This window comes from Amphibalanus amphitrite, unplaced genomic scaffold, assembly GCF_019059575.1.
Source record: "Amphibalanus amphitrite isolate SeventyFive unplaced genomic scaffold, NRLGWU_Aamphi_draft 000273F_arrow, whole genome shotgun sequence".
NCBI lineage: Eukaryota > Metazoa > Arthropoda > Thecostraca > Balanomorpha > Balanidae > Amphibalanus > Amphibalanus amphitrite.
This window is the reverse complement of record NW_024881768.1, coordinates 501,706-524,368: the sequence shown is the minus strand read 5'-3', so window position 1 is coordinate 524,368 and position 22,663 is coordinate 501,706. Positions and strand designations below refer to the sequence as shown.

Genomic DNA, 22,663 nt, shown 5'->3' with positions numbered 1-22,663 from the left:
CGACAAAAGTAGAGTTTCAACATTCCAGCATGTGAGAATAACTTCAGAAATTCATAGTTCTTGTAGTATTGCATTCTTCTTATGTACAGTTAATAGGTTTTGTTAGGGTATTTCAAATTCATTGTGTCAGTTGTGAGTTGAGACATAGATGGATTGCGGAAAGTTTTTTAGAATCATTGTATGGTACCTAGCTAGGTACCTACTTGTTCGGTAAAAAGGTATGTGCTGAATGCCATGAGAAGGTTTTTTATGATTTAATATATGGTCGTTGTTGTACCTACAAAAATGCAAGCTTACTAGCAACTAGTTTCTGAATCAAATCGAAAGTGCCTATTTGCCATGAATGTAAATATGTACCTGCAAAGTATGTCAATAAATTTGTGTGATGTTGACCAGAGAGTTTTATCATCTGGGCATTTATGTCGCTTCCTAGTTCCTACATTAGGTGTTAAGCATAGTAATTACGGATGAACTTTGTGCCAATATCTTCAATGCACATTGCACAATGTATTAGCATGTCTACAACCCTCACTGATCCTGCTATAGCTATAGGCATTTGGCACCAGCTTGACCAAGGGCATGAACTTCACAGTTGCACAACCTTTTGTTTTGTCATGTACCACCAGTCATTTTTTTGTGCACCAGTCACTTTTTTGTGCACATAGCAGTGCACACAACAATGTGCAGAGGGCCTACACAAAAACAACATGATTAGTGTGCACTATGCACAGCATTGTACCCTGATTATTTGAATATTTTGACCACTCAACAGTCAACAGTCAGGAGATAATTATTTAATATCACATTTATTATACATCACTTGTCAAACAATAGCATGATGACACACATTTTGACAAGCATTCATGGTAGTATTCCAATAAGTTGGACAGTCACCTCCCTGGGCGTCATTTTTCCGGGAAGGTACCTCTGCAGTGTTGTGGTAGGCTAGGTTGAATTGGGTTAAGTTAGGCGAAGTAAGGTGGTTAGGACCAGGTCAGACCGTAAGGCCTGGTCAGGTTGATTTTAATCTTTCATTCTAATTTGACATAGATACCTATTCCCTATGTTTTTGCTCCAGCCTGAATTTCATTAGGTAATGAGTTAATTTTGCTTTGTTTTTATCTGTCTTGTTTTGTGTTTTTGTCCCTTATATTTTGCCCCATAGGCAAGGGTGGATCTTTTCCAGGAAAGGTGGTGGAGCATGATTGGAGGCGCTCAACCAGACGGCATAGGAGGGCACGATTTCTGAACGCGCACTGATGCCTGATTCAAGCCACGCTGTCTTCATGCGGGGCGGCGCGCTACTTAAAAGTCCCTAAAAGAACGGGAAATGATGCCGATAGAACCTTCAATCATTCTGGGCTAACGCTTATGACTTGGAAAAAGTCGCGATCCCAATTCAATCGAAAACCTGTGGGCTCTTGTTCAGCAGGAGGTGTATGAAGAGCCACCCGCCATAAGCACTGCTCAACCGCAGGCACAGGTTTAGACGGCGTTGGTCCGCATCAAAGCCAGTGTGCTGGAGAATTCATTGGCTGAAATGCTCCAGAACGTTCACCACTGTGTTTTTATGAAAGGTGGCTACAAGCTCAGTTAAAAGAAAAAGTACCAGATTGTTTTGCTTTTTAATTACAGCGGGAAGAAAGGTGTCCGGATAATTTCGTTACACCCCCTGTAATGTTCAAATCCTCCTCCTATAATTGGGACAACACAAGAGCCCGTTGGAGGGAGGCCTGAATAAAAAAAATAGTTGCTAAATTCGAAATCAGCTCCAAAAACTAGCCTAGAAACATGTAAAACTCGAAAAAGGAACCGAGGTCATCAAAGGTCATTGAGCTGACCTGACCTTCAGGTGACCTTGACACCCACCCTAATGCATGGGACCAGCATCATATCACATGTTTCAACGCTTGAAACCACGTGAAGACTGCAACCGCGCGGCTAATGCGATCCGACATACGCCGAATCGCGATTCGGGCCAAACATGGTCTCGAGAAATAGGTCACAGGTCAAAGGTCATTTAGGTCAGGGTCATGAAATTTTCAGGGTAGGAGTAAAATTGATAAAATCGGGGGCATTGAAATTTTCGTCGCGATCGGACGGTTTTTACACGAGTTACTCACGAAAAACCGATAAAGCGCACCCAAAAAGGCAGAAATATGCACATGCGATATCCTATACTGCAAAAAAAGTGCATCATTTTTTAACGTCGCCGACAAATTGTAATTACCCTAAGCTCAGGCAGATGTATGGTAGAAAATGCCCCAAGTGAAATACACTACGGCGGAAATAAAATACCCTACGGCGGAGCTCGGTTGCAATTTGTAAATACGCAGCTACCACCGCTAAGTTTGCAGCGCTAAATTATAAGATCGTTATCTCACTCAGAACACTATGATGATTTCATGAGTTGGTTTGATAGGACGGCGACGCACCAGCAACGAGGCTTTATCGTGCTAGCTATATCTAACTTACTTCCTCAGTGTATTGGGGGGAGGGGCACACTGCACAGCGTATTAGGCGAAAAGAGATGAGAAGAGTCGCGCAAAGAAGATCCGCAACCTAGGATCGTTATCAAAGAAATATCGGACCGCTGGACTCACGCAAGCTCAAAAGCCGCAACCGCTTAGCTTTCAGGCTCGGTCACTCAACCAAAACGTGTCTGACAGCCCGGCATCGCATCTCGCACATCTCGTTCTCGAGCGGCAAGTAATAAGATGTCCGTCATCCGTGGTTACCGCGCGGTGCGAAACCGGCAGGAGAGAGAGAGAGAGATGACCTCTCTTCTCGTCGCACCCTACGTGAGGCAGGCGGCTAGACTGCCAAACCTAGAGAGGGGGCGGAGCTAGGCGGCTGATGTCATCCCATGTGTGACTTCACCGCTGCAAAATATTTTGCGCGGACCCGAACACTGGCTTTATGGCGCGTGCGGGAGCTTGTTCCCCTTGGCAATCGCTCCAGGCTTCTTGCCACTTCCAGTAGCATAGCCCGCGAGTTGCTGGGGGGGGGGGGCGTTAAACGCCCCCACTTTTTTCGCCGGGCCATAGCATAAAAACGGCGCGCCGCAGGCGCGCCAAATTTTGGGTACCTGTAGGGAATTGATTGAAGGTTATTGTGACAAAGTTTCAAAAAAATCGGTCGGAAAATTTTTGAGATATCGAGGTTTTAGTGACGTCATGATTTCTGAGTTTTCGACCAAAAACGGTATATGTTCAAAAAATCATATAAAATCACAGAATAGACATACAGACATGCCGTAAACGCCATTAGACTGCCAATACCATGATCAATCAAATGGCTATCTTCGATTATTGATTATCGTTCCGCATTTTCCATAATCTTGAACTGAATCTTGGCAATTTTTCGTGACTACTTCACGACCATGATACATGAATTTATTAAATTGAACTTTTTGAGCCAAACACGTACACATATGATAAAATGAATGTCACCATCGTGTTCTACGCCCCAAATTACCTATAAAACATGTGTCACAGGCTGCGAATATCAGTTTTGATTTTCGGGGATATGTGCCTACCCGGTTGACCTGACCTTGACCCTGACCTATGCTTGACTGACCCCTACATGGAGCTGACACTCTTGTAGGCCTTATAAGATGGATTGTGCACCGTTTTGACAGAGTTTATGGCGAGAGGCGCCCATTGCGAAGTCCTGAAGTCCATGCTACTGAAAGCCCGATTTCAGGTGTTTGACCTGACCTTGACCCGACCTGTGACCTCAAAATTCAACTTTAAAGTACTCATCTGAAGCGTCTCGTCGCGCTCTTTCATTTGCCGCCTCGTGCGTTTCGCTGCGCCTATTGGTTCTCGAGTTATCGGCTGGGGGCGTTTAACGCCCCCCCCCCCCCCAGCAAACGGTGGGTGGCGAAATACCCCAGCAACTGCCGGGTTAAGGAGTTCACCGCCGGAAAAAAAAATCCCTGGCGGGTCGAGGGAACCGGCGCGAACAGCACCGCTCCGCCGCGTGTTCCGCTTCCGCAGCACGGTCCGCCCGATCATTGACAAATGAGGGCAATGATTTGACTGGGAATCCAGCAGTCACTGACCTACCATAAAGAGCTGTGAGACGGAGACGAATCTCCTGCACTAGGTGAACTGAACAAATTGCATCAGACTAAGTACCAGAGTCAGAAAGGAGATGTCCCCCGGCGGGATGGAATGTCGGTAAACGGGGTATTATTTACCTCAAGGAATATTGGTGGTCAATTCTGAACTTTTATTTAACCCGTGCCCCGCTGGGTTATTCCCGGGCTCTACCATCCGTTGGGGGAGGAGGGATGGGGTATTTCGTCCCCCCCCCCCCCAAGACCTTGGAAAGTTGCCGACCGATTTTCAACATTCAAACAGCGAGCCATCGGACAACTACCACATGACCTAGGTGAAACCGATGACGTCACTGGTCAGGTCGAAGGTCGATTTTTTACCGTTTACAGGCCTTTCAAAAATGTGTTTTAACATCGAGTAAAATGCAAGTTATCGAAGACCATCGAAGGCGCATTGGTTGTCTGCATATTTTGCAAAATGATGTCACTGATACCAGGTCAGGTCACAGAGGTCATGCCAATGAGGCACTCCTAGACATCTTCGATTTGACCGCACTCCACCACCCCTCTCTTCTGTCACCGGGATGTTGGTCAAGTTATCCTTTGTTAGTTCTCCCCCCCCCCCCCCTCGTGTGTAGATGAAGCGAGCCTCTCTCTGCGTTGAGGCGCCCTTTCCTATGAAAGCCGTTCACAGGGAGTCACGGTGGTCGACTGAGGATAAAGGGGATGGCAGCAGTCCGGCATCTCCACACACCGATCGGCCACGTAACTTCAACAGAGTCGGTCCCGTATCGCTTTCCTGCCTGCCCTTCCCTCAGTGCAGTCAGTGAGACCAGAGATATGTTAGTCATTGCCCTACTGATGTCTCACTACTTTTGTTGCCGATCAATGCGAATGTAACCACTAACCAGTGCATTTGCGCGCGTGTACTGTGTGTATCGATCAGCTATAGACGTTCCCAAAATAGCTGCAATGCTACCTACCCTCACACGTGACACGTCCCACCCGATGTTCTGTTGCTGGAAGCTAGAACCACCTCACAACGCACCAGTAGCCTGACCCGTACATTGCGATGAAATGATATTTAAATACCAGCAACCGGCCATGGCCACAGTACAACAAAAAGCATGACTCACGTCTGATTCGGAAACTCGTTTGATGTTGTTTCGAAATCTAACGCTCCCCTAAAACGCAGACGCATGCACTCTCTTCAGAGCCAGACGCCCCTCTCACCACCGCGCTGAAAACGCCTCGATTAGACGTCTGTTACGTGTATTTGACGCATCGCACCGTTTGTATCGCACTTTGTGTCACGCAGATGACTGCCCGGTGCGGTGTGAAACACACACGGAGCAGACGTCCTTCGACCCCGTCCAGCCAATCAGTCCAGCTGAAACAGAGACAAACACAGCAGTCAGCACAGGACACACCAGGGGAGTCAGCGTACACGGATAAAGAGATGGAGTTTGAGTTGATAAAGAAATTGAGTAATTGAGTAAATTGAGTTGATAAAAAATATCCTAAAACTCCCACCTATTTATAAAAATGAAACTTAAGCTTTGATTTCAAGACAACTAATGCAAATGTTGCATAAAAGCGTTTACAGATTAGGCAAGTAATTTTTGAATGCCTAAAAAGTGCGCAGTAAAAATGCCCCGTCCGCTGAGCGTGTTGGACTCAGTGGCACCATTCCTAACGAAATTGCAAGCAAAAACGCGTCACTTGTTCATTAGCGAACAGTGAGGCTCCTTCCCGAATTAAATCAAACGAGGCATTTCTACATTTCGTCCGGTCCTATCTAATGAGAACAATTAGGTAATATCCAAACAGCAAGCGGATGTATTCCATGCCAAACAATCGCTCAAAGCCATCGCCCACTGCGCCCCACTGCTGTCGTGTTCAGCACCGCAGTGCGTAGTTCTCTCACGCTCAGACCAAACTGTAGAGACACGGAGCAGTCGGACGGGCAGTTCACGGAATTTGGCGCGACACGCGGCGGTGAGGTGAGCCCGTTCCCAAACTTTCGGTCAAATCGGTCTAATCCCATGTAATTCAAGTCATCTTAATTCTTCTACGCCTGACGCCATGTAGCATCTACAAAAAATTATGCTCTGTGGCAACGAAGTTTATTTTCGGCGATGATCTTGACCATTTTTTTTAAATTAACGAACACCGGAAAAAACATATGTCGATCATTTACGCTTGCGAGCTTTTAAATAGGTTACTGCTTCTCGCTGTAGTTAAGCTTTCCTGATCACCAGGAGTCACACAACCATCCCCACACGCATTAACCCTCGCCCGTAAACGGTGTTTTGCCACCTTCGCCCATGCAGGGTGGGGGGTGGGGGGTGCGACACCCCCCCTGGCGTTTGAAAACGGAGCGTCGTAGAGCTTAGCAGAAAAGACCAACGGATTGCTCTCAACGAGATCTCGCGATTGGTGGTATATTTTTTGGTCCTAGGTCAACATTTGACCTACTTATGACCGGTCAAAGGTCAAATTTTCGGAAAAATCTAATTTTTCAGATTTCCGCGTCGATTGCGGCAAAACGGTAAGAGATATCGACTTGAAACCTTCACTATCGTGATCCTTGATCAATTCTCTATCGTTTGGTGTGTATTTCGATGTCATAACTCTAAAAATGATGCGTTGGGAGCATCGGAAGTCTGCAAGGTCATTTGTGCATTGGGTCACGTCAGGCGTGTGACGTCACTGACCTGACCCTGACCCAAAATGAACTACAAGAAACAACCGACGATGCCTGAAATGGATAGCAAATTCGAATTCAGGGCATCAAAATACCCCGAAAAGGCATACAAGTGCAAGAAGTCATTACAGGTCAACCGAGGTCACTGACCTGACCTTGACCTTAAGTAACCTTGAAAAGGTCAACGGACATTGTGCCAATGTCAAATCAGCCAGTTATGATTCTAAAACAATCCATCAGTGTGTCAGGTCAGTCGGCATTTATACCAATGTGAAGCCATCTCCAATTTAGCGTAAATCTGGCCGGAGGTTGTTCCCTTTATGACGTCATAACTCCGTGACCTGACATGACCTTGACAAAAAAAAACAACAAAAGTTGCGCAAAGGATGATCCATACATAGGGTACTGAAAATTTGAGCAGGCTATCTGAAACGGTTCGGCGTGTAGCTAAGAAAAACCTCAGGGGGGGGGGGGTGCACCCCCCCCCCCCTACATGGGCGAGGGTTAAATGATAGCTGAATTGGTAAAGCTGAGTCTGTGGGTGTGGTGGTGAGCACGGGTGGCTACTTTGCTGGAGTCTCACCTTCTTGAATCCGATGTCCTTGGCATACTCGCGGAAGCACTGACGGCAGACGTTGAGGCCGTACTTCCGGATCAGACCGTGCCGGTTGGAGCACGCCCGGCTGTAAGAAACAAACAGCGTCAGTGACAGAAAGAGATGAAGGGACACCCGGCAGAGATCACCAGAGGTCAGATAGATTATTCAGCTATGTATCAGGCATGTGCACTATTTATAAATTTTGTCAAGTTTTCAGCCCAGCCCAAGCAGGCACCTCCAAGGCCCAGTATTGCTATGTGACGATCAATGACATGGGTTTATTGGGCGCCTGGACTGCAGCGGTCGTCGGCAACCACAACACCAACACATTATTAAGACACAACCCTAAAATCTCTTACAGCCAGACTGTCTAAATCTGGATGGGACATTCGTCCCCTGCCTAACCTGCCTCATGAATTGGTGTGCATCAGTCACTGCAAAAGTCACATCCCACCAGCTCCACAACCACAATTGACCCATCAGTTCGGCACGCGACCAACAGCATATGCTAAAAAAGCCAGACACTGTTTGGTCTGGACAGGGAAAAACGAGGACCTTGCATCTTTAGTGAAGTTCTGGTCTGGTACCCATTATCACATGTACATAAATGGCTTCCAGTCAGTTAGAGTTACTGTACAACAGCACAGCCACAGATATCTCAGATTTATCAGCATGGATGGAGAAATATGCCGAGTTGGGGTTGCACGGGCGCAGCAAATCACGTGTGATAGCAGCACGCTGCTATCACACGTGTCAAATTGGGTTTCCATGGAAACATCAACAAACCATGCCGTCGTCAATTTGTGTGATGTCATCAAATATTGCTGCTAACATCTTCACGACTGCGCAATGTATCAAACACATTCAACGAGACAGCAAGTCTGTTCCAAACGTAGCTATGAAAAAGCTCACGGATTACACGAAACGTCATTAGTGTGACGTCATCACATTACGTCAGCTCGCGCAATTTGATAGTAGCATGCATGCTGCTATCACCGGTGAAACAGGGCCCAGAAGGCCTTAGAATATCTTGTGAATGGCTTTTATATCAGTCTGTTTTGCGGACCTAAAGTAAATAAATACCAATTCCACACCTTAGATTGGCATTATCATCGTATTCATTTTCCATCCAGTTCGGCAACAATACCCAAAAGATTCTATTTGCCCCGAAAACAAACTTGTGCATCTTGTTGCCACACAAGGCATACCCTTCGGGTATTCATTACTCACGTCCACTGAGGGCTGTAACTACTGTGAGTCCCCTGCTATAAGAATTCCTAACTACCTGCTGCACTTCTCAAGACAACAAATGTAAAGTAACAATAGTTGAATAACTGTGCAGTGGAAGCACACTGCAAATGTGATTCATAAATTGCTTAATTTTGGCATAATCCCAATTGAAAGTAATTCAAATTTTAACTTTGACTGGTAGATATCGACTTCAGGTGAACATCGAGCGAGCCACAAACGCCGCAAAATACTCTTGCAGGACTTCATTACCCTCAAACGCAACGACATCTTCACAAGTTCGTACAAATAAATTTCAACTTACCAGCACCGGGAGCCGGCACCATACTTCCTCGGGTGCGAATACCAAATCGTAGCGAAAGGCATTTTGACGGCGGGGCGTCTTCACTTGTCGCAGCGGAACCGGAAAAAGAGCGACCAGAGGTGCCTTTTCTGTAAACATATTTGAAAGCTACCATATCACTCTTGCACGCTACCATATCCAGGTATTTACCGTGTTGCCTTTATGCTATGAAGGTTTAGTAGCAAACACATGGCGTGACTCAGCGTGACCTTTCACACAAACTCACGAATAATGTCTGCTGTGATTCTTGATTTACATACTTTGTCTGAGTTAGGTATTTGCTGCTTTACTGAGCCATATACCATATCAGCAGACAGCAATTCGTTTTTTTGACCTTGGCTTGGCCGTCCACTGCTCTCAGCTATCAAAAACCGGAAAAGTGGCGAGCAAGTACGGATCCGGGCCCACAGGCCAAAGCCTCATGCGCGTATTTTTCAGCATTTGCCTTTTGGTTCCAACACTTTTTTCAAACTGGGAAAAGATTACTAGCCCTGAAGCCAGGACGAATTTGCACGCTCAATGACAATGAGGTGCAAATGATATGTGCAACGACATAGTCATGGCCAACATTGAGAGCCACACGGAATGGCGTCGGAAAGCGCAAAGGACATTATTTTTTAAAGGTTTCCTTATCGGCACAATATGATTCCACGTCTGACTTGATGTCATGGAGGTTGACTTTTGATGTGTGAAGACAGTCCAAAATACCCCAGGGTAGCCAGTAAAGAGATCGTCGTCAGGCAACCATAACGGATAACATCACAGCGCAAGCAAAAATCTGGTCTACTGGCTTTCGGTCGTCTAAAGATCGCTTTCACATTGTCCTATATTTGCATTAGTACATGACGGCAGCACAATAAGCCAGCCAGGGCGCTGGTAGAACACGGGCAATAACACAGACTGATGGTGACGGCTCTCTGGGCGGCTCACATGATGTTGTTTGCCACCTTGTTATTCTGCGAGGAGCTGCACGCCTGTCCCGAGTCGTCTTCGTGCTGGGTCTTGGTGGCTTTCTGGACATACTGCGGCTCCAGCTGGATCTCCTCGTCCAGCTGCTGGAGGCGCCGCTCCAGCGCCATGATTTGCGCCAGCTCGCGCTCCAGGCGGGCCACCATCTCGGGCGCCGCATACTGCTCGGGACTGTCCTGGAAGCGCACCATGCCGTCCCGCTGGTCGATGGCCGCGAAGATCTCTCCCTCCTCGATCATACCGAGCACGTGGAGCTCGGCTTTCTGTGCGCTGGGCAGCTGCGCGCGCGACGCCACGTCCGAGAGTGACAGCGTGACGAACGTCTTTGTCAGCCGCTGAATGTTCATCTTGTTGTGGCTGGCCACCACCTGTTTCACGAGGCCGGTGTTCTGGTCGCGCGTGAACTGCTCCTGGTGGCGCGTCACCACCGCCAGCAGCGGCTCGGGACTGCGCTGCGCGAACGCCGTCGCCAGCTCGACGTAAGGCACACAGAACGGCCGGATGCGGCGACCCATGGTGGTCCGCGCCACCTCTGAGTAGCAGTGTTTGGGCGGCGGCGCCTCCACCCGCAGGATCAGCGTCAGCAGGATGTGCTTCTTAAACGCCTCCACCATAATGTGACTGAGTGACAGCGACGGCACCGAAAAGTATATCTCAAAGCAGAACAGCGCACGCTCAAATTGCTTCACCGCCGTATATATCAGACCACCGTAGTAATAGTACAGAAGGAGGTGTCGCGACTCGAACTTACCATTCTCTTTGCTAATATCGGCAATGTCCACGTCTAGCACGTCCAGCGCCGGCCTAAAACACTTGGCACTGAGCGCCAGGTGACAAAGGTCCGCGTGGATTGAGGTCAGCTGGTTGGGACTGGCCTGGATCTTGGCGATCGCCTGCTGGAGCACGCGCAGGCCCTTGATGGCCTTACTACGCTCCAGCAGCTTCTTGGTGTAGAGGTGACACAGTTCGGCGTACGAGTCCGGCGCGTAGCGGATCTGATCCACGGCACAACCCTCCACAAACTCGGCCATTTGTCGGTCGAGGGTGGCCGGTTCGCCGGCGCCGGCCTTGAATCGCGCCAGCAGCAGCGCCAGGATGCCGAGAGAGTGTTGCCCGAGTTCCAACGACGACAGCGCCGCCTCCAGGTGTGTGGTGTTCTTGGAGAGCATCTCGGACGAGTTCTCCAGGAACTCATACAGGCAGCTGAGGTTGCCCTGGGACGACAGCGTCTTGACGCTGTTGACGAACGACTCCAGCGGAAAAGACATGGTGATGGTGTTGCTGCTGCTGCTGGTGCCGGCTCACTAGAACATCAGAAAGAATAGGTCGTGTCAGTAAAATAAGGCGTTAAGATGCCGAGTTATGTAACGGGGAGTGGGGAGTGACTTTCAGAGAGTGACATGTCGAGTAAACGGTTAACGTCATAAACAAGTAACGTCGTAAATAGCTTACGACGTTAATGTTAACCGACCGTTAACCAGTACACGGTCAACACTGTTGACCGTCAACGTCGACTCGAGAGTGACCTGACATTGCTTTAATTTATGATTTTGAGGTGTCCGCACTTCAGAGGTCAGCAGCGCCACCTCCCGAATATGCGGTTGGTGTCACAAAATAGAGGATTCTTCATGAATCAGGGTGGAAGATTTAGGATCACTTTTCCGAGCTAGTTGCCGAAAAACCAAGCGATGAAAGAGCAAGTTTATCTATTGTTTCGCTGAAGGCTTGTAGTTGTGGCTGATATATCTGAAAACATTTTAACCCTCGCCAGCACAGGCCATTTGTGCAGGGAGTCCTTACTGACATTTAGGTCATTGACCTGAGCTGCATGCAAGGTCAGCCAATGACCTAGGACCTTTACATCACATACAATTGGCTTTCTCTGATGACAAATCCATTCAGCTCTTCCTTGATCAAAGGTGAAACGATTTAGAGGTCTGATAAAAAAAACACTTCCCCTGCCTCATATAGGTAGGTACCCACATTAACCACTGCAAAAATGCCAGGAAAATCACCCTTATAAACAGCACTGAAGAGTGTGTGGTAAAGACAAGAGTGTGGTGGTTGGCTCCAAGGCCCTAAAACATATGGCCCAATAAACAACATCCTTACACACAGTTGTCTGTCTCATTAGCAGCCTTGGAGTGGGAGCTCAGAAGTGCCTGCATGCCTGAGAATTGAGATTTGAGAATGAACACCTGGGTAAGACTGTCATGGCCTTGTTTGATGTTTCACCACACAACACTACAAAGTGCTATCAGAGCATCATTAAGTTGCCATTTTTATAAGCATGCTGCCAGTGTTCCCAAATAAAAGGAAGTTCATTACTGGCATAATGCCAGTAGTGAATACTTGGCCTCTAATTAGTCTACCACACAGACCATGTGAAGCCAACCAATGAGAAGCCAAGAAACATTGGCTTGCTCTGTCCTCACAGCCTGCTGATAAAAAACAGTAACTGTGACCCTTGACAGAACAGTGGTCAATAGTGTCAGTGTTAGTTCTTAGATTATATGGAAACGTAACCAAAATGGGCAATTCTGCTCATGTTTCCATGAAAACTGAGCACCACTACTGTCTACTGGTACCTGGTACCATCAGGTAGCATCAATTACCTGAATCAGAGGGCTGTTCTGCTAAACAGCAAAAATGAAATATGCTGCAGCACGCATGCTCTGTGAGGGCTGTGGCTCCCTTTATTTCCGCCCACACTACTGTGTCACCGCCTGTGTGACGTCACCTACTGAAGCATACTTCTCTTTCCTGTAGCACAAATAACTGCAGGAGACGAAAGTGGCAAGGATTAAAGTTAAGTGTCCAATATTTCTTATTGTAAGTGGTTTGCATGCTGTTTTTGGGGTACCTATCATTATCACTCTTTCAGTGGCACATTGCTATTAACCACATTTGAACACATTTAAACGGTTATTTCAGTGACAATCTCCAGTCCCCCCGTGCTACAGTTTGCTGCGTATGAAATAGGCTGCAGCAGAGCTTGCCTCTGGCGTGCTGGCGGAGGGTAGGCGCCGCGGAGCCAGTCAGGTGATGTCATCCAAGTATGATGCACGCAGCACAGGCCACAGATTTATGCTGCAGAGACCCGAACAGCCCTCAGGACCCAGAGACCCATTCAACTACATAGGTACCCTGTACCGGCTACTGCCACTGGGGATCTCAACAAAATGTGCCATATTTCACAGTCTTGGCCCGCAAAGACTTACAAACGCATTAGGAATCTCCCAGCTAATTGAAAAATATACAAAATATTATTACAGTAGGCACCCACCAAACTTTCTGACTTACATAATGTTTGTTACAAACGGCAATTCTACGTGAAAATTAAACTTATGAAATTATTGAATGTTTGTTATCGATCAGACAGAGACAGGAGATAGATGCTGAGTTCCTTACCTCAGTTTACTACATCAACGGCTACTGAGTCTTGTTTTCAAGATGCAAAGCCCCTCAGAAATTCGCTGTAAATGAAAAACAATCGCCAGAATGTCCTAAGCCTCCTTATCCGCCGGTAACAAATGCATTCACCGTATTTGTATTCTTGCGTCTGTTTTGTCGCACTGTATCAAGGATTGTACTTAAGTTTACTAAAACGCTGCAGTTTAGCGAGTTAAAATTTCACGAAATTCTTACTATACAGTCGTCGGCATATATCCTAAAGTTTCGGCAATACATACAGTCTACCGTGTTACCTACTTCTGGCGCGCGTATTACTATTTCGATGTTGTTTTACTCAAGAATAATATTGGCGAAACTTGGCCTCTAAAAAATTTGGCATAATCCAGTTCCACCCCAAGATTCTTACAGACAGTTTCACCTAGCCTCAGGCACGTACCCAGGATTTCGCCCAGGAGGGGGCCACCTGCTTTCGAAGGGGCCCCCACAGTGTATAGGGCCCCCAGGTTCCCCGGGGGCCCCCGGGAGTCATGAAGAACCTTTCGATGGTGGGGGGGGGGGGGGGGCGGGGGGCACAGTGGGTCCGGTCTCTCCTGCAGACGTATAGGTGAGAAAACGCCATGTGTGTGGGAAAACGCAATTCAGTTCTTTACAACCTAATGTAGCATTTGGTTGTGATTTCTCGCGTTCAACTTCATCAAAGTCAATTAAAACGGTCTCTGTAACGATCTAAGCCTTGAGAAAATGTTAAAAATTGGAAAGTAAAAATATTTTTGCTTGAGGAGTGTGCATGAAACGCACGGCATTTTATGAGCGAGCGCCTCAATTACTGAACATCCTCCAATTCCGGATATGTAGGTATATAATAATAGTGGGGATTAAATGTCTCGTTATCGGAATTCCACTATCTGGCAACTAGCCCTATGTAAACGCGGCTATTATATGTTTCACTAGGAATCGAGCGCAATTGTACTTTTAGCCAGAAAATAAATGCTTGGGTAATTCTGGGACACTCTGTATTAATTGGAGGAATAGGACTTAGGAGGAAATGCGATTGCAAATCGACCCACATCCCTGTGTTAGCTAATGACGCCTTTGGGGCCAAGGTTGGGGGGTACTCAGTTTAGCCTTTTTGTTTTTCTGTGATATCTCCGGCACCGTAAAAGATATTGGCTCCTTCCGATGAATGCCTACTCCAGTCACTACTTATATCCAGTAGCCAGTAGCCACTCAGATGATTTGGGATCAATCCGGTGATTAGCGTACTTTCAGACGACCAGGGGCCCCCAGGCGACCAGGTCCTCCAGATGACTAGGGGCCCCACTGCCCCAGGCGACCAGGGCCCTCCAGGCGACCAAGGGCCAATGCGATCAGGTCCCCAAAGCGATCAGGGGCCCCCAGGGGACCCCATGCGACCAGGGGGACCCATGCGACCAGGCCCCCGGCTACCAGGGGCCCCCAGGCGACCAGGGGCCCTCTAGGTGACTAGCGGCCCCCAGGCGATCAGGGGCCCCCAGGCGACCAGGGGATCCCAGGCTACCAGGGGCCCAAGGCGACCAGGCCCCCGGCTACCGGGGGCCCCCTGGGTGTCTAGGTACCCCCAGGCGATCAGGGGCCTCAATATCATGCGACCAGAGCCCCGCCCCCATGCGACTAGGGCCCCCTAGGCGACTAGAGGCCACAGACTATCAGGGGCCCATACGACCAGGCCCCCGGCTATCAGGGCCCCCTAGGCAACTAGGGGCCCCCAGTCGATCAGGGGCCTCATGCGACCAGAGGCCCCCCCATGCGACCAGGGCCCCCTAGGCGACTAGGGGTCACAGGCTATCAGGGGCCCCATGAGACCAGGCCCCCGGCTACCAGAGGCCCCCTAGGCGACCAGGGGCCCAGGAAACTGGGGGCCCTTGGATGACTGCAGGGGCCCCTCGGGTACCCAGGGCACATAAATGAAACTTTAATATCAATTTTTCTTCCGAGTAAAAGACGTTTTATCCAGTGTTTAAAAAATATCCTGGGGCCTGAGGGGCCCGGCGCTCAGGGGGGGCCTTGGCCCCCGTGCCCCCCCCCCCTTGGGTACGTCACTGCCTAGCCTACGCTCGCTAACCCAACGCTTTTAAAACGGTTTCATCCACGTCTGCTAAACCGCCTCCTCTAGTGCACGACGCCGCAGTCCACACTTCGTTCTTCAGAAAGAGCGAAGATAATATTCAGGTAAAATCCTTTCCCAGACAATCTCATCTCACCCTGTCGAGTACCTATCTCAAAGCCGGTTCAACTGAGTTAGCCATCTAGGAGTTTTGAAAAAAAAAATCAGTTAACTCTCTTCGGTTATCGCCTCACTTCCGTCTTGCAATATCATCAGAGCTGGGCCAAGCGGAAGTATGAATTAAAACTCCCACCAATAATAACTGAACACCTCAGATGACACACAGATGTAAAGCAGCAGTCATACAGGCAGCAGTTACTCGTCGTTTACTTAATAGTCCCAATCGCAATGAAAAGACCGGTCGATCGTTCGATTTAGCACTACGTCAGAGGTGCATCCTGCCGATTGTCATTTATGTGTCTACTCCACTCCTGATAACGATTCCCAGCGAATCGTCTGTCTCTGAACGCCTCCCGCCCCGAGTTACCACATACGATTACGCATTATACTCTGGTGACCGATCAGTTATTTGAACTGGGACTTGTGGTTCCTCAGAATTGAGCGCATTGCAATGCGTCACTCAAACCAAACACATCGTCTTTTCGTTAAGCTTTATCGTGTAGTTCGAGTGCAGATTCTCTTAGCCAGCGAGCACCGACGGCCGCCTTGGAGGCATGCGGAATGCGGGCCGGATCACAGACGCCAAGGAACGTGACAACAAAACACTGCCGGCACCAGGCATGACGCAGCACACAACATATAAAACCACCCACCGGGCGGACGCAAACCCGTCATGATAAAACTCAGTTCAAGCCCGGTTGGAAACACCTGTGAAAGCATGCCCTTCTACTATGCCGCAGCCCGACATCGCGACAAAGACAATATCGATCGCTTATGACAATACAGATTATATAATACTAAACGGACTTGCAAATCCTACTTCAAACACGACTCTAGCTCCAAATAAGATTCAATCTCGCTACCACTCGGTAAGCAGGTTCACTGAATTCCCTTGTGTGTGATAGAAAAGGCGCAGCTCTGGAGCGCAAGTGGCGTTAAAGCACCCTTCCATTTTGGAACTGCAATCGGGCTGACGTCCAAAACGCGAGCAAGGAAGCGACCAGCAGACATCAATTGGGCTACATATCAACTCGCTGTATGATAGTGATAAATCTCAGCATGACCCTTCTCAAGGAAGTCATTATCCATCTCATTTTGAAATACCTACCTTACCGTAGCCAGCGCCAACAGAAAAAGCGCGAACCTAATTAAAGCTGTGCTTTTCATGGTCGCCCAGTTTACTTCTTTTTCACCTTAGGCGAGGACGTGGACTGGAACACGGAGGAAGCCTGCATCAGGTTCTCGATATACTGGCCCAGAACCTGATTCTCCGACCGAAGCTTCAGATTTTCTTCCTTCACGCTGTCCACACGCTGCGACAGGTCTGGAACACCGGCCAAAAGAAGAACGTTATGACAACAGTCTAAAGGTTCAGCATCGCTCACAAACAGCAAAACATACGACCAAATATGCTGTCGGTACCTAATCTGCGGGCATTATATTACACTATAAATGCCTGTGTTGAGCGACACTGCGGGCCCAATGCCTAAGTGACGCCGTTAACTTACCGTCCAGCGTGTTCTGCAGCTCCAGCACCTGCGAGATCAGGCGCGCCTTCTCCTCTTGTTCGTCGGGACTCAAGTCTGGATCGAAACCTAGCGCAGATGAGGAGAATAAGTCATTTACGAAACGTTCATCAAACTACTCACTTTTCTATGAATCGGCCAGCGGGCAAGTCTGGTGAGTCATGATGAATAATTTGGTAAAAATGACATAAAATGGAATCGGCTGATCGCCGTCATTTCGAGTGCGCCGAACGACGCACGTCTGGTCCAGCAGAAGAGCCCGACCCACCCGCAGACGGCGAAGTAGCTCTGCCAGCTAATTCATCAACATCCAGTGTATTTAGCCAACTCATTGAGGATTCGAAAAAGCTAGCCCCAATAGACTTCGATGTCCAATGGGTAGAAATATTTGGCGCAAAACCAAAACACTGAATATGAGTGGTAGTATCCTTTACATTGTGCATTGCTGAATTAATTCCACTGATGAATCCAACAAAGCAGCAACTAACCAGTAACCACACTGAAGTCCAATTGACCACAAGCTCATATGCATGTCAAAATCTATGATTATCAGTTATCACGTTTATCAATTAGGCTGGGAGACTTGGATTGCCACACATGCCAGTAACTACAGTTGCTGAATAGACCAAAATATTCAAGACCATATGAGATCAGAAAACCACATTTTATTTGCTGCAACTCATCACTCAACACTGTAATTAGGTGTGTTTTGTGAAGGACATTATGTGAACTTTGTAAATGTAACAAGCTAATTGGGACTGCTCCACAAGAAATTGTTCGGGCTGGAGCTTTCCGATGGTATTCACAAACTTCGTCAGCATTTTGCAGGGGTTCGTATCTGTCGAACGATAACTTTTTGCGACCGACAAAATTTGCAACTGATAGCCTTCAAATCATATTATGAAACGTTGACAAATTTTTTTGTTTAAACTTTTTTGTGACCGATAGCCCCTGACCCAATAATGACAGAGGTAATGATAAACTTCTGTAAATAAAACTGGGAAGTTACAAAAATAAGATTGAGAAGTTTTTGCTATGTTTGTGAGGTAAAACTGAGATGAACATGATGAAAAAAATAAATTAACACATAAGACTATGAAACTTGCAGTTTCACAAACATTATCAACCTGAATCTCACTCACTGTGCAGACTGCCAGTGCCATTAGCCACTGCAGACGAGAGGGACTCGCAGCTTCGACCATGGTCAGCAGTGCTCTCTGGACTAGATGGCTCCTCTGGCAGTACCACCTGTGGGTCAGCATCTGCCAGTGGGATGCTTAGGTCGTCCCTCCCTCCTACAGACATTATAGCTTGCCAACAAAGGTGGTGACAATTGGTGTCTGGGTTTCTGGAAGGGAGAATAGTTGCATGTCAATGGTACATCAATGCCTTTTGACAAGTGTCTTAAACATCTCACTAGAAAACAAATCTTCATTCAAATTGATAATTTCTCCTGAACATCTTCATCGCCATGGTACGGAAAACATTGAAACGACAAGTCGCACATGCTCAAGCTGCAAAATTGAATGCTTCTTGACAGCCTTCATGCAAAAGCTAATGCTGTATGAAAATTTGTTTAATGGTATTCAGGCAAGGAGATTTATTATAACACAAGATAGCCTTTTCTAAGCACAATGGAAATTGAAATGGTTTTAGGAATTTGGGTGTGGACACAGTGCAACGTGATGGGATTTGGGAAGGCTTCTAACGGTTTCAAATAATAACTTTCCCCAAATTTCCACCTTCGAGATAATCTATGTTCTAATGAGGGACACCTCAATACCCCTTCTGAAACAATAAAGAAAAAGATTATAACCTCCAGCTACCAACCAGACACAACAAACCACACCACGGTCATAAACCACACGGCGGTGCGCGTTACGCCGTTTCGCAAAACAATTGTGACCTAGGCATATATTGCGCAGTGTCGACATTTTGTAGGTATTTTATTTTGTTTTCTGCTGCTTACGGTGACTAATTTTAGCCAGTGATGCGAGCGCAGTCTGCCGTTGCCAGGTAACAAGATGATAATTTGTGTACGAAGTAATTTTTCGAACATATTATACATCTTTATGCTGCAGTAGCTGCCTATCCATTCATTCATTCATTCATTCATTCATTCATTTCAATTTCAAATCGCCCCAGGCGCCCTGTTTTCAGTTGGACGCAAGAGCCAAGCTGCTACGCGCCCTAACCCAGAACAACAGCCCTGTTTTCAGATTTCCCCATTCCACCGGTTCATTCATTCATTCGTGAATTCCTAGACTGGCGTGGTGCAATTCATTCGTGAAAAACGTGGCACTGGCCACTGTGTGAAGTTCAACTCGGTCTGTGACATGAAGGTCGTATTTTTCATTGTTATTGAATGCTTATACTTTTCCGATGCATCATGAACCCATTAATTTTAGTTTTACTGTGTTTCGCTTACCCCCTTGCCCCCACCCAATGAAATAACCATAAGCACTGCTCTTGCAGATGATTTTGTATTCATATTTCCGGAGTTCCTGCTCATGGAGGGTCAGAATAGGTGAGTATTTGCTACCTACCTAGTACCTACTGCCTGTCTATTTTTATTATTCCTATGGATTATGGCATGGAATATGAATATAAACAATGGCTTATTTTGATGGCTTATAGGATTTTGATAATTTCAATCCATCACTTTGGTTTGCAGACTGCTTTCCAGATCAAGATCATATGCATTAGGTTCTCTTTAGCATCATATACTGATAGGTACTCACAGATTGCAGCTCCTTCACCTGACAATTATGTTCATGCTTCATACTGGTACTGTTTTCATGACCAAACAGCAGTGACAGGTCATTTTCAATTTGATATTATGTTTGCCACAGATATCTTGATCTCAGCAGTTTACACAACCTAGAGGAAGTAGGCCTATTTTCACTTTTTTTGCCAGCATTCCATGTTCAGCCTCAGGCTTGTTAGGTACATTAATATATCACATTTCGATATTATTTTCAGCTCTGGCTGTGAAGGGGATTGACTATGAGTACCATCCTGTGAATCTCCTCAAAGGAGACCAATTGGTAAGATAAAGCAAATGAGTGGAGTTATTTGTAGTGCTTCAGCCTTTGCTGGTTTCTGAATGATAATGATGGTATAAATATTTGTCCATATTTGTACCTCAGATGTAGGTACTGGTGATTTTCACATCTGTGTAGGTACATTTTGTGCTTCAAAATGACTGCTGTACTTCATAATTTAGATGTACATTTTAACTTCCTTGAAACATATTTTGGAAATGCATGCTGAACTGAACTGACTTTGGTCTTTTCTCAGGCTGAGGATTATGACAAAATCAACCCCATGAAACAAGTTCCTTCACTTCAAGTCAATGGAAAAACCCTTACACAATCAGTAAGGCAGCTAGTGATGTTTCTTTTGTAAAAGTATCTTATTGAATGTTTTGCCTCTTTTTGGTTGCTTTGGTGTTACCACTGTTAGTGATGGTTGTCACACAGTATGATGTTATTTTTCTGGAAGATCTTTCAAGCAGGCGAGATAAATGTGGTCCTGTAGCTAAGGCTGCTTTTTTACTGTCTGCCTCCCAACAGATCAGCATTTTGGAGTACTTGGAGGAGACCCATCCGGAGCCGCCGCTGCTTCCCAAAGAACCCATCGAGCGGGCAAAGGTAGCGTAGCGACTAGCGCGTCCCGGAACTTCGCGTATAAGTGAACGCTGAATAGGCACGGCGATTATTTGATGACAGGGCATGCCGAGCGTGGGGTCGAGGCATATTTTTGGTTGATAGGTAGTAGGTACCGTTCTTGGCCAACCTGCTATGCCAAAGTTCCACTCATGCCCATAATTACGTGTAAATCCACCAAGCGCGTCCGATCTTCACCGTACACCGAACATTTCAGTCCGTCCACCGAGCTTTTCTAGTGTCCACCATCCACCAAGCCCGTCCACTAATCCCGCCTTGCCCATCGACTGATCTCGTCCAGCCCATCCCAGTCATGACTGATCCCGTTTACTGTCCCCTTTGTCCGTCCATTGCCCACCGTTCACTGAACCTGTTCAGTGAAAATTAGCCGTGTCCGTCCAGGGCACTCCACTGAACTCGTGTCCGTCCACTGAACTAGCCCACTGAGTCCGTCCACCGTCCCGCTGAGTTCGCCGGCCGCCGTCAGGTCCGCGAAATCTGCGAGCTGATCGGCTCTGGGATCCAGCCAGTGCAGAACCTGGCCGTGCTGAAGAAGGTGGCCGCTCTGGCCGGTGACGAGGCCAAAAAACAGTGGGGCCACGACGCCATCGCGCGCGGCTTCCGAGCGCTGGAGCCGCTGCTGGCTGACTGCGCCGGCAGCTGCAGTGTCGGCGACAGCGTCACACTGGCCGACTGCTGCCTGGTGCCGCAGATATTCAACGCCAACAGGTGAGAGATAGAAGGCTAGATGGACCGGGTGGAGTTTGGTGGGGTGGGTTAAATAGTATAGTGACATATATGTGACATATAAGTGCATGCATGGCCTAAATTTTTGAATTCATTTTAAAAGAAATAAAACGCAAAAATTACCCAACGTTTCGCATTTATGTCATTTGATAATCCTTAAATAGTATAGGTCCGAGGAGATGGTTAATAGCTATCGATGTTGGCTCGTTTGATGTGACTTGTGCATTTAAACAGCGCTTATTTGATTTGGCGGTTTGGACTTACTTTTTACAAACAAGGCGATATTTAGCAAGCTATTTGGTCGAACGTGGCCAAGTATAACTATGTAGTTATGCATGGCTAGACACATTCCTAGTTTTTTCGTCATACGAACTTGAAATTGAGTACATCTGTAACCGCCTTTAGAATGAACTTTACTCATGGCGCTTTATTTATGAGCGGCCTTTATTTATCCATGTCACGACCCGCTCTCCTCAGATTCGGTGTGGACATGTCTCAGTTTCCCACCATCAGCCGGGTGGGGGCACACCTCGACACTCTGGAGCCGTTCAAAGCGGCCCACCCCACCAAGCAGCCCGACTGCCCTGAGGAGCTCCGCTAACACTGCTCACACTGCCCTGTCGTCAGCGGAGAGCAAAGCTGAGGTGTCGGGGGCGCATCTGGAGAGGCAAAGTGCAATGCGATTTTCCGTCCCGAGAGAAAGTGCCATTTTTTTGTACTTAGCCAGATCTAAACGTTAGAACTGTTGAATTTGTAGCCAGACGTGCCATATATATTTTCGATTAAGTGCTCGGTGACTGGTGCCAACTTAAACAGCGTGTATGCTGCACTGATCGGCGATTCCGATCGGCTGTGCTTTGGTGTTGCGGTGTTTGCATCAATACTGATCCGATAATACTCGTTTGTGCAATTTATTTTGGAGAAACCCGCGGGCGTAATTTTGCGAATTTTATACTTCGTTTATAATAAACGGTGAAGGGAACTAGCCTCTGACGATCGCACAGTTCAGTAAGACGCTGCTCATAGAAATGAGACCGTATGCGCGAATCAAGTTAATCTGGAGCAGAAATCGAAACCCACGTTAAAACCTGACGTTCAAGTGCATTGTCTATGCGTT

At 47.3% G+C, this 22,663-nt stretch overlaps 3 protein-coding genes across 8 annotated transcripts; 1 reads left to right on the top strand and 2 right to left on the bottom strand.

Annotated features, from left to right (window-relative positions):
• Positions 1 to 9,771: 9,771 nt before the first annotated feature.
• On the bottom strand, positions 9,772 to 13,612 carry LOC122387106 (COP9 signalosome complex subunit 3-like). The gene is made up of 2 exons (XM_043376963.1): positions 13,340 to 13,612; positions 9,772 to 11,232 (listed from the first exon to the last, which is right to left on the bottom strand). Exon 2 carries the CDS (start codon positions 11,194 to 11,196, stop codon positions 9,886 to 9,888), a length of 1,311 nt encoding a protein of 436 aa, XP_043232898.1. The 5' UTR covers positions 11,197 to 11,232; positions 13,340 to 13,612; the 3' UTR covers positions 9,772 to 9,885.
• Positions 13,613 to 16,082: 2,470 nt separating this feature from the next.
• On the bottom strand, positions 16,083 to 20,139 carry LOC122387105 (short coiled-coil protein B-like). Of its 4 annotated transcripts, none has more exons than XM_043376961.1 (4): positions 19,873 to 20,139; positions 18,274 to 18,479; positions 17,114 to 17,200; positions 16,083 to 16,929 (listed from the first exon to the last, which is right to left on the bottom strand). In XM_043376961.1, exons 2-4 carry the CDS (start codon positions 18,434 to 18,436, stop codon positions 16,784 to 16,786), a joined length of 396 nt encoding a protein of 131 aa, XP_043232896.1. In that variant the 5' UTR covers positions 18,437 to 18,479; positions 19,873 to 20,139; the 3' UTR covers positions 16,083 to 16,783. The 4 variants fall into 4 exon arrangements, with proteins under 4 accessions (XP_043232896.1, XP_043232894.1, XP_043232895.1 ...); XM_043376959.1 differs by lacking the exon at positions 19,873 to 20,139 and adding an exon at positions 18,962 to 19,063; XM_043376960.1 differs by lacking the exon at positions 19,873 to 20,139 and adding an exon at positions 18,948 to 18,976.
• On the top strand, positions 19,100 to 22,528 carry LOC122387104 (maleylacetoacetate isomerase-like). Of its 3 annotated transcripts, none has more exons than XM_043376957.1 (7): positions 19,100 to 19,147; positions 19,607 to 19,658; positions 20,114 to 20,178; positions 20,432 to 20,509; positions 20,707 to 20,784; positions 21,287 to 21,528; positions 22,024 to 22,528. In XM_043376957.1, the coding sequence occupies exons 2-7, from the start codon at positions 19,607 to 19,609 to the stop codon at positions 22,145 to 22,147; spliced, it is 639 nt and encodes a 212-aa protein (XP_043232892.1). In that variant the 5' UTR covers positions 19,100 to 19,147; the 3' UTR covers positions 22,148 to 22,528. The 3 variants fall into 3 exon arrangements, with proteins under 3 accessions (XP_043232892.1, XP_043232891.1, XP_043232890.1); XM_043376956.1 differs by lacking the exon at positions 19,100 to 19,147 and adding an exon at positions 19,275 to 19,458; XM_043376955.1 differs by lacking the exon at positions 19,100 to 19,147 and adding an exon at positions 19,275 to 19,473.
• The last annotated feature ends 135 nt before the right edge of the window (positions 22,529 to 22,663 follow it).

Coding starts and splice junctions, on each gene's coding strand:
- LOC122387106 (XM_043376963.1), bottom strand. CDS start 11,196: ATGTCTTTTCCGCTGGAGTCGTTCGTCAACAGCGTCAAGACGCTGTCG.
- LOC122387105 (XM_043376961.1), bottom strand. CDS start 18,436: ATGTCTGTAGGAGGGAGGGACGACCTAAGCATCCCACTGGCAGATGCT. Junction 17,201..18,273: donor TGGCACTGGCAGTCTGCACA/GTGAGTGAGATT, acceptor CATCTGCGCTAG/GTTTCGATCCAGACTTGAGT. Junction 16,930..17,113: donor GCTGCAGAACACGCTGGACG/GTAAGTTAACGG, acceptor CCGGTGTTCCAG/ACCTGTCGCAGCGTGTGGAC.
- LOC122387104 (XM_043376955.1), top strand. Junction 20,510..20,706: donor GAAAAACCCTTACACAATCA/GTAAGGCAGCTA, acceptor GCCTCCCAACAG/ATCAGCATTTTGGAGTACTT. Junction 21,529..22,023: donor CAGATATTCAACGCCAACAG/GTGAGAGATAGA, acceptor CGCTCTCCTCAG/ATTCGGTGTGGACATGTCTC.